The 9,364-nt window shown below is 44.4% G+C and overlaps 1 protein-coding gene across 1 annotated transcript in view; it reads right to left on the minus strand.

The window, feature by feature from the left end:
• The window catches only part of LOC123960178 (dynamin-1-like), a 38,243-nt gene extending 32,120 nt beyond the window's left edge, over window positions 1–6,123 (minus strand). Inside the window, exons 1-4 of the mRNA XM_046034780.1 lie at window positions 5,774–6,123; window positions 3,114–3,187; window positions 2,820–2,969; window positions 2,505–2,708 (exon numbers count right to left, since the gene is read on the minus strand). Of these exons, the coding sequence (XP_045890736.1) occupies window positions 2,505–2,708; window positions 2,820–2,969; window positions 3,114–3,187; window positions 5,774–5,934 (589 nt within the window). The 5' untranslated portion in view covers window positions 5,935–6,123. The remainder of the gene's footprint in view (window positions 1–2,504; window positions 2,709–2,819; window positions 2,970–3,113; window positions 3,188–5,773) is intronic.
• Between the last annotated feature and the right edge of the window lie 3,241 nt (window positions 6,124–9,364).

Genomic DNA, 9,364 nt, shown 5'->3' on the forward strand with positions numbered 1-9,364 from the left:
TCTTTGTGGTGGTTTGGTGTTTCTCTGTGGTGGTCTGTTGTGTCTTTGTGGTGGTTTGGTGTTTCTTTATGGTGGTCTGTTGTGTCTTTGTGGTGGTCTGTTTTGTCTCTTTGTGGTGGTCTGTTGTGTCTTTGTGGTGGTTTGTTGTTTATTTGTGGTGGTCTGTTGTTTATTTGTGGTGGTTTGGTGTTTCTCTGTGGTGGTCTGTTGTGTCTTTGTGGTGGTTTGGTGTTTCTTTGTGGTGGTCTGTTGTGTCTTTGTGGTGGTTTGGTGTTTCTTTGTGGTGGTCTGGTGTCTCTTTGTGGTGGTCTGTTGTGTCTTTGTGGTGGTTTGGTGTTTCTTTGTGGTGGTCTGTTGTGTCTTTGTGGTGGTTTGGTGTTTCTTTGTGGTGGTCTGGTGTCTCTTTGTGGTGGTCTGTTGTGTCTTTGTGGTGGTTTGGTGTTTCTTTGTGGTGGTCTGTTGTGTCTTTGTGGTGGTTTGGTGTTTCTTTGTGGTGGTCTGGTGTCTCTTTGTGGTGGTCTGTTGTGTCTTTGTGGTGGTTTGGTGTTTCTTTGTGGTGGTCTGTTGTGTCTTTGTGGTGGTTTGGTGTTTCTTTGTGGTGGTCTGGTGTCTCTTTGTGGTGGTCTGTTGTGTCTTTGTGGTGGTTTGGTGTTTCTTTGTGGTGGTCTGTTGTGTCTTTGTGGTGGTTTGGTGTTTCTTTGTGGTGGTCTGGTGTCTCTTTGTGGTGGTCTGTTGTGTCTTTGTGGTGGTTTGGTGTTTCTTTGTGGTGGTCTGTTGTGTCTTTGTGGTGGTTTGGTGTTTCTTTGTGGTGGTCTGGTGTCTCTTTGTGGTGGTCTGTTGTGTCTTTGTGGTGGTTTGGTGTTTCTTTGTGGTGGTCTGTTGTGTCTTTGTGGTGGTTTGGTGTTTCTTTGTGGTGGTCTGGTGTCTCTTTGTGGTGGTCTGTTGTGTCTTTGTGGTGGTTTGGTGTTTCTTTGTGGTGGTCTGTTGTGTCTTTGTGGTGGTTTGGTGTTTCTTTGTGGTGGTCTGTTGTGTCTTTGAGGTATCTTTGGTGTCTTTGTGGTGGTTTTGTCTCTTTGTGGTGGTCTTTGATGTCTTTGTGGTGGATTGATGGCTGTGTGTAGTGGTCTTTGGTCTCTTTGTGGTGGTTTGGTGTCTGTGTGTAGTGGTTTTGTCTCTTTGTGGTGGTTTGGTGTTACTTTGTGGTGGTCTGTTGTGTCTTTGTGGTGGTTTGGTGTCTCTGTATAGTGGTTTTGTCTCTTTGTGGTGGTCTGGTGTCTCTTTGTGGTGGTCTGTTGTGTCTTTGTGGTGGTTTGGTGTTTCTCTGTGGTGGTCTGTTGTGTCTTTGTGGTGGTCTGTTGTGTCTTTGTGGTGGTTTGGTGTTTCTCTGTGGTGGTCTGTTGTGTCTTTGTGGTGGTCTGTTGTGTCTTTGTGGTGGTTTGGTGTCTCTGTATAGTGGTTTTGTCTCTTTGTGGTGGTGTGGTGTTTATTTGTGGTGGTCTTTGGTCTCTTTGTGGTGGTCTGTTGTGTCTTTGTGGTGGTCTGTTGTGTCTTTGAGGTGGTTTGGTGTCTCTGTGTAGTGGTTTTGTCTCTTTGTGGTGGTTTGGTGTTACTTTGTGGTGGTCTGTTGTGTCTTTGTGGTGGTTTGGTGTCTCTGTATAGTGGTTTTGTCTCTTTGTGGTGGTGTGGTGTTTATTTGTGGTGGTCTGGTGTCTCTTTGTGGTGGTCTGTTGTGTCTTTGAGGTGGTTTGGTGTCTCTGTGTAGTGGTTTTGTCTCTTTGTGGTGGTTTGTTGTCTCTTTGTAGTGGTTTGTCTCTTTGTGGTGGTTTGGTGTTTCTTTGTAGTGGTCTGTTGTGTGTTTGTGGTGGTTTGTTGTGTCTTTGTGGTGGTCTGTTGTGTGTTTGTGCTGGTTTGGTGTCTCTGTGTAGTGGTTTTGTCTCTTTGTGGTGGTTTGGTGTTACTTTGTGGTGGTCTGTTGTGTCTTTGTGGTGGTTTGGTGTCTGTGTGTAGTGGTTTGGTCTCTTTGTGGTGGTCTGTTGTGTCTTTGTGGTGGTCTGGTGTCTCTTTGTGGTGGTCTGTTGTGTCTTTGTGGTGGTTTGGTGTCTCTGTATAGTGGTTTTGTCTCTTTGTGGTGGTGTGGTGTTTATTTGTGGTGGTCTGGTGTCTCTTTGTGGTGGTCTGTTGTGTCTTTGAGGTGGTTTGGTGTCTCTGTGTAGTGGTTTTGTCTCTTTGTGGTGGTTTGTTGTCTCTTTGTAGTGGTTTGTCTCTTTGTGGTGGTTTGGTGTTTCTTTGTAGTGGTCTGTTGTGTGTTTGTGGTGGTTTGTTGTGTCTTTGTGGTGGTTTGGTGTTTCTTTGTGGTGGTCTGTTGTGTGTTTGTGCTGGTTTGGTGTCTGTGTGTAGTGGTTTGGTCTCTTTGTGGTGGTCTGTTGTGTCTTTGTGGTGGTTTGGTGTCTCTGTGTTGTGGATTTATATATCTTGATGTGGGTGAAGGTGTTGTGGACTCTGACCTTGTGGGTCGACCTCCTTGGCGATCTTGAGAGCGTCAGAGTTGGCCAGGTCAGAGTTGGCAGGGGAAACAGCCAATAGGAGGCAGTTGTCCTTGGTGACGAACTGCATGAGCATCTCCCTGATCTGGTTCTCAATGTCGGCTGGCTGGTCTCCCACCGGGACCTTGGTCATCCCGGGAAGATCCACCAGAGTCAGGTTCAGCACTGACAACATCAACACACAGAGTTCAACTGTCACTTAACCCCGCCTCCAAACACTGACTGTCCAATCATAGCTCAGCAGCAGTAGCTGGTGTCAGCAGGTGTGTGTGTTACCGTTGGGCGAGTAAACTCTCAGGTTTATGGGGACCGGACTAATCCCTTTGTTCTGCCCGGTGATTCGATCCGTTTCTGCTTCGATCTCCTGACGGACTTCATCAAAGTCGATGAACTTCTTCCCTTTGCAGTGTAGGAACTCTGCGAACTCTGATACACACCGCATGATCAGAAAAATAAGTCAATCAGTCACTTGATCAGAACAATAATCAGTCACTTGATCAGATCAATAATCAGTCACATGATCAGGCTGAGAGTGTAAACATGAGATGGTGTTTACAGTCTGCGTCTCACCTGTTGGACAGTTGATGAGCTGCAGCACCAGGGGGCGCCGAGTGACGATCCCTGAACCACGAGGGAGGAAGTCCCTGAGAGAGGGGGAGGAGACGGGGGAGGAATACATTTTACTTTAGAATTAAAAGGACTCATATCCCTCCATTACTCAGTGACCTCCAGAATCAGATTCAAGTCACTAATACTGCAGAGTGACTTCTGAGTCTGCACAATCTACCAGCTCTTACTACTGTCTACGGTCACCAGGAGAACTCTTACTGTGCTGTGTTGGTGCTGTGTTGGTGCTTTATTGGTGCTGTGTTGGTGCTGTGTTGGTGCAGTGTTGGTGCTTTATTGGTGCTGTGTTGGTGCAGTGTTGGTGCAGTGTTGGTGCTTTATTGGTGCTGTGTTGGTGCTGTGTTGGTGCTTTATTGGTGCTGTGTTGGTGTCGTGTTGGTGCTTTATTGGTGCTGTGTTGGTGCTGTGTTGGTGCTGTGTAGGTGAAGTGTTGGTGCAGTGTTGGTGCTTTATTGGTGCTGTGTTGGTGCTTTATTGGTGCTGTGTTGGTGCTGTGTTGGTGCTTTATTGGTGCTGTGTTGGTGATATATTGGTGCTGTGTTGGTGCTTTATTGGTGCTGTGTTGGTGCTGTGTTGGTGCTTTATTGGTGCTGTGTTGGTGCTGTGTTGGTGCTTTATTGGTGCTGTGTTGGTGCTTTATTGGTGCTGTGTTGGTGCTGTTTGGTGCTGTGTTGGTGCTGTGTTGGTGCTGTGTTGGTGCTTTATTGGTGCTGTGTTGGTGCTTTATTGGTGCTTTATTGGTGCTGTGTTGGTGCTTTATTGGTGCTGTGTTGGTGCTTTATTGGTGCTGTGTTGGTGCTTTATTGGTGCTGTGTTGGTGCTGTGTTGGTGCTTTATTGGTGCTGTGTTGGTGCTGTGTTGGTGCTTTGTTGGTGCTGTGTTGGTGCTGTGTAGGTGCTGTGTTGGTGCAGTGTTGGTGCAGTGTTGGTGCTTTATTGGTGCTGTGTTGGTGCTTTATTGGTGCTGTGTTGGTGCTGTGTTGGTTCTTGCGTGTCGCTCCATGTCTCTATGATAAAAGCGTTGCAGCATGAGTGAATGTAAATGACGTTATATTTTAATGTGATTTTATTTGATGTGAATCCTTCAGTGAGGGCAGCTTGAGCAGAAACATCGTCACGACATCCTCTGAGTGTGTGAGTGTGATTCCCCTGCAGTCACACACACACATCACCCTGTTATTCACCCTGCCGAGTCATCTGACCAACTGTGACCAATGAGAGAAGAGACGCTCCTCATCCTCGGAATGAGGAGGAAGATAAAAATCAGCCAATCAGATCACAGCAAAAATAAGAACTACAGACCTCAGAGACGGAAGAAAATGGCTCGATATCTTCTGCACAGGAAGCGATCAGCAACAGCTTCTGTTCACCTTCATCATAATAATATTCAAACACTACAGACAGCGTCTGCATCATAATGTCTTCATTTCCTTCACATGATCTGTAATAACCAGAGCTGCAACGATTCATCAAATGAGCGATTAGATGTCCACTGTTAACTTAATCACCAACTATCTGGAAAATCGATTGACCGGTTTGAGTCAGTTTTTTTAGATTTCAGCTTCTCAGATGTTCTGCTGTCTTTGCTCCTCTGAGACAGGAAACTGCAGATCTTTGAGTTAAAACAAGACATCAGAGGACGCCAGCCCGGGCTCTGGGAAACTGAACCAAACGACCAATCGATGAATCACCAATGAGAGTAACCTGTTACAGCTGTGTCCAACATTTAGCACCCGGCCGCCTACGTCCACATCCTCAGGGTTCAGCCCTTTATATGATCAGTGCGGTTAAAGTTCGCTTCAGCCACAAGCTCCCGCTGTTACGGCCGCAGCCTCTGATTTACAGTCACAACAGCTGACATGTAGGCAGGACGACCACATGACGCCTGGAAGGCGAAACACGGGGCTAGCTGTCACAATAACTCCTGAAGGCAACGTTTTCATCAAGAGCTGCTGGAGGACTCCAACATGTGATCGGCCCCCACAGGGCCCTGTGTGGCCCCCACATGGCCCCATCAACATCATCTAGTGTGTCTACAGGAGGAGAGAGAAGCAGCTGAGGCTGCCTGAATCCACAGGAGGACTGTGGGGAGTCTCCAGGAGGTCTGGACCGACCCACCTGCAGAACTCATTCAGAAACTATGAGCAGGTGGACCTAGAAGACCTGAAGGCAAAAGGGGTCACACCAGATCCTGATCTGACTTTTCACTCTCTTTACATTTTGTTATTGATCAGTGTAATCTATGAACGTGTTTGTGGAAGTATTCGGACTTTACAGCAGGAACCTTCACACAGTGCTGTGTTTACATGTTATATACATATTGTACATTATGTACATTTTATATTTGTTAAATATATATTTTAAATATATTAAATGTATAATTTAAATATATAATGAAACCAAACCAGGTTGAAATGTAAGCAGAACTCTGCCTCATGTCCTGAAGCCTGACTGACTGCAGCTCCGTATCTAGATCCTGTTTATTATTCAGAACCACTTCATGTTCAGCGGGTCAGCCGGCCTGCAGGCAGCCGGGCGGCTCGCTCTGACAGGGGGGTCAGGAGTCACGACCCGGCTCGGTTCGGTTCGGACAGATAGACTTACTTGCCCACGAAGTTCTCCAGCACCGAGCTCTTCCCGGCGCTCTGCCCGCCCACCACCGCGATCTGCGGCAGGTCCAGGCTCGAGTTCTGGCCGATGGAGGCGAAGGCGTCCTGGAGCCGGTTCACCAGCGGGATGAGCTCCTCCATGCCCCGGTTCCCCATGGCGGAGAGACGGGCGGGGAGACAGACAGGTGGATCGGGGAGAGAGACGGGTGGAGGAGCTGGAGGCTGCTGGTGGAGGAGCGGGCAGACGGGCGGGTTGCAGCAGCTGATCCGGGCTCACCTCATGACGCGCTGCTCCGCGTGCAGCTGATGAATCCGATCAGCTGATCGATGATCAGTCAGAGAGATGTGACAGAAATGTCTTTAATGATGCTGATGCTGTGACCTTCAGCTCCGCTCTCCTCTTCCTCCTGTGCAGAGTGACCAGCCCGCAACACCCCGCACACATCCGGAACGCACCTTCACAATAAAAGCCCTTAAATAACGTGAGTTTAAAACCAGAGCCGGTTCTCCTGGATTAGAACCAAGAGTCTGGGTCCACAGCTCAAACTCTGAATCTTCCTGCTGAATTATTAATAGCTGCAAGCATTAGGCCTGGGGCTGACTGAGACAGTGTCTCATAATAATAACAATAAGGCTATTATTATTATTATTATTAGGCTATAATAATAATAATAATAATAATAATAATAATAATAAGGCTATTATTATTATTAGGCTATTATTATTATTATAATGAGGCTATTATTATTATTATAATATGAAGCCATTTTTCTACAGTTACGCTTCACACAACAGGAGACACTTCATTTCCTGCATTCTTTATTCAAGTTAGGGTGGCAGCTCAAAATATAAAAATATAATGAATCTAATGCAGTAATCAGCTTTTGGACGACGCACATCTGTTTCTTCTTGTTTTATGTGTTATTCAACATTTCTTATTGCTGTTTTTCTGAACATTTTTAACAAAAGCTTTCAAAAATAGATGGAGACATTCTGACCTGTCCCCAGCGTAAAAGACACCTGTCTGTCAACACTTTAAAATGTCCCGCCCCATCCAGGCTGCGATTGGTCGGTTCATGACAACCGAGCTTCTCTTCTTCTGGGAGAATCAGTTCTGACTAGTGAACTCACGACTGATCAGCTGTTTCTGCTGTCGGCGTCTGGGCCGGTTGTGCTGAGAATTTCCTGATGGCGCTCATTTGTGCAGAGAAAAGAGGTGGATGCAGATCTGGGCAGGAAGCCTTCATCAGCTGTTCTGCTTCTCAGATCCTTTGCTCTGCACGCTGATCAGACGGTTCTGCTGAGCGTAATAACATGTTAACAAGCCTTCACAAAATATATCCTTCCAATCATTTATCCCCATTGATGAACCCCACAGAGGATATTAGAGCGTTTAAAAGCAGGATGTGGACCCAGGGACCAGCTCGCAGGTCTTCAGACAGAGGCCCCCCCCAGCGGCTCGGGGCCACAGCTCCGGTGAAGGTTTCTGGAGAACCCACTGAGGTTCCCTGTTACTCATCTCTTTTATTGTGAAGGGTACAGGCCCGACTTCCGGTGTGTTGGTGTTTACCTGCGGTACTTTGGCACGTGAAGGGGGGAGAGGAGGGGAGGAGGGGGGGGCAGCAGGAGGCGCCACCAGGGAACCTCCAGCTCCACATCATTTATTGATTAGTGACTCTCAGGAGGCAGCGCCAGTCTTCACACTCAACCAATCACATCTCTCCCATCTTTCAGGACAGCCAATCAGTGAGCTGAGCTCATCACCGCAGCGTGCTGCCTTCAAGTCAGAAGGAATTTACTGTAATCCCCAGTTTCCTGACCTGCAAACTGTCGGTAGGAGGATCGATAAGAAAACTGACACAAGAAATAAATGAGAAAACATCTGAAACCGATCAGAAACTAACCAATCAGATTTAAACCGATAAGATTTAAACCAACCAGAAACTAACCAATCAGATTTAAACCGATAAGATTTAAACCGATCAGAAGCTAACCAATCAGATTTAAACCGATAAGATTTAAACCAACCAGAAACTAACCAATCAGATTTAAACCAACCAGAAACTAACCAATCAGAAACTAACCAATCAGATTTAAACCGATAAGATTCAAACCAATCAGAAACTAACCAATCAGATTTAAACCGATAAGATTTAAACCAATCAGAAACTAACCAATCAGATTTAAACCGATCAGAAACTAACCAATCAGATTTAAACCGATCAGAAGCTAAACAATCAGATTTAAACCGATAAGATTTAAACCAACCAGAAACTAACCAATCAGATTTAAACCGATCAGAAACTAACCAATCAGATTTAAACCGATAAGATTCAAACCAATCAGAAACTAACCAATCAGATTTAAACCGATAAGATTTAAACCAATCAGAAACTAACCAATCAGATTTAAACCGATCAGAAACTAACCAATCAGATTTAAACCGATCAGAAGCTAAACAATCAGATTTAAACCGATAAGATTTAAACCAACCAGAAACTAACCAATCAGATTTAAACCGATAAGATTTAAACCAACCAGAAACTAACAATCAGATTTAAACCGATAAGATTTAAACCAATCAGAAACTAACCAATCAGATTTAAACCGATCAGAAACTAACCAATCAGATTTAAACCGATCAGAAGCTAACCAATCAGATTTAAACCGATAAGATTTAAACCAACCAGAAACTAACCAATCAGATTTAAACCAACCAGAAACTAACCAATAAGATTTAAACCGATAAGATTCAAACCAATCAGAAACTAACCAATCAGATTTAAACCGATAAGATTTAAACCAATCAGAAACTAACCAATCAGATTTAAACCGATCAGAAACTAACCAATCAGATTTAAACCGATCAGAAACTAACCAATAAGATTTAAACCGATCAGAAGCTAACCAATCAGATTTAAACCGATAAGATTTAAACCAACCAGAAACTAACCAATCAGATTTAAACCGATAAGATTTAAACCAATCAGAAACTAACTAATCAGATTTAAACCGATCAGAAACTAACCAATCAGATTTAAACCGATAAGATTTAAACCGATCAGAAACTAACCAATCAGATTTAAACCGATAAGATTTAAACCAACCAGAAATTAACCAATCAGATTTAAACCAATAAGATTTAAACCAACCAGAAACTAACCAATCAGATTTAAACCAATCAGATTTAAACCAACCAGAAACTAACCAATCAGAAACTAACCAATAAGATTTAAACCGATAAGATTCAAACCAATCAGAAACTAACCAATCAGATTTAAACCGATAAGATTTAAACCAACCAGAAACTAACCAATCAGATTTAAACCGATCAGAAACTAACCAATCAGATTTAAACCGATCAGAAGCTAACCAATCAGATTTAAACCGATAAGATTTAAACCAACCAGAAACTAACCAATCAGATTTAAACCGATAAGATTTAAACCAATCAGAAACTAACCAATCAGATTTAAACCGATCAGAAGCTAACCAATCAGATTTAAACCGATCAGAAGCTAACCAATCAGATTTAAACCGATAAGATTTAAACCAACCAGAAACTAACCAATCAGATTTAAACCGA

Source organism: Micropterus dolomieu, linkage group LG21, assembly GCF_021292245.1.
Source record: "Micropterus dolomieu isolate WLL.071019.BEF.003 ecotype Adirondacks linkage group LG21, ASM2129224v1, whole genome shotgun sequence".
NCBI classification, from domain to species: Eukaryota; Metazoa; Chordata; class Actinopteri; order Centrarchiformes; family Centrarchidae; genus Micropterus; species Micropterus dolomieu.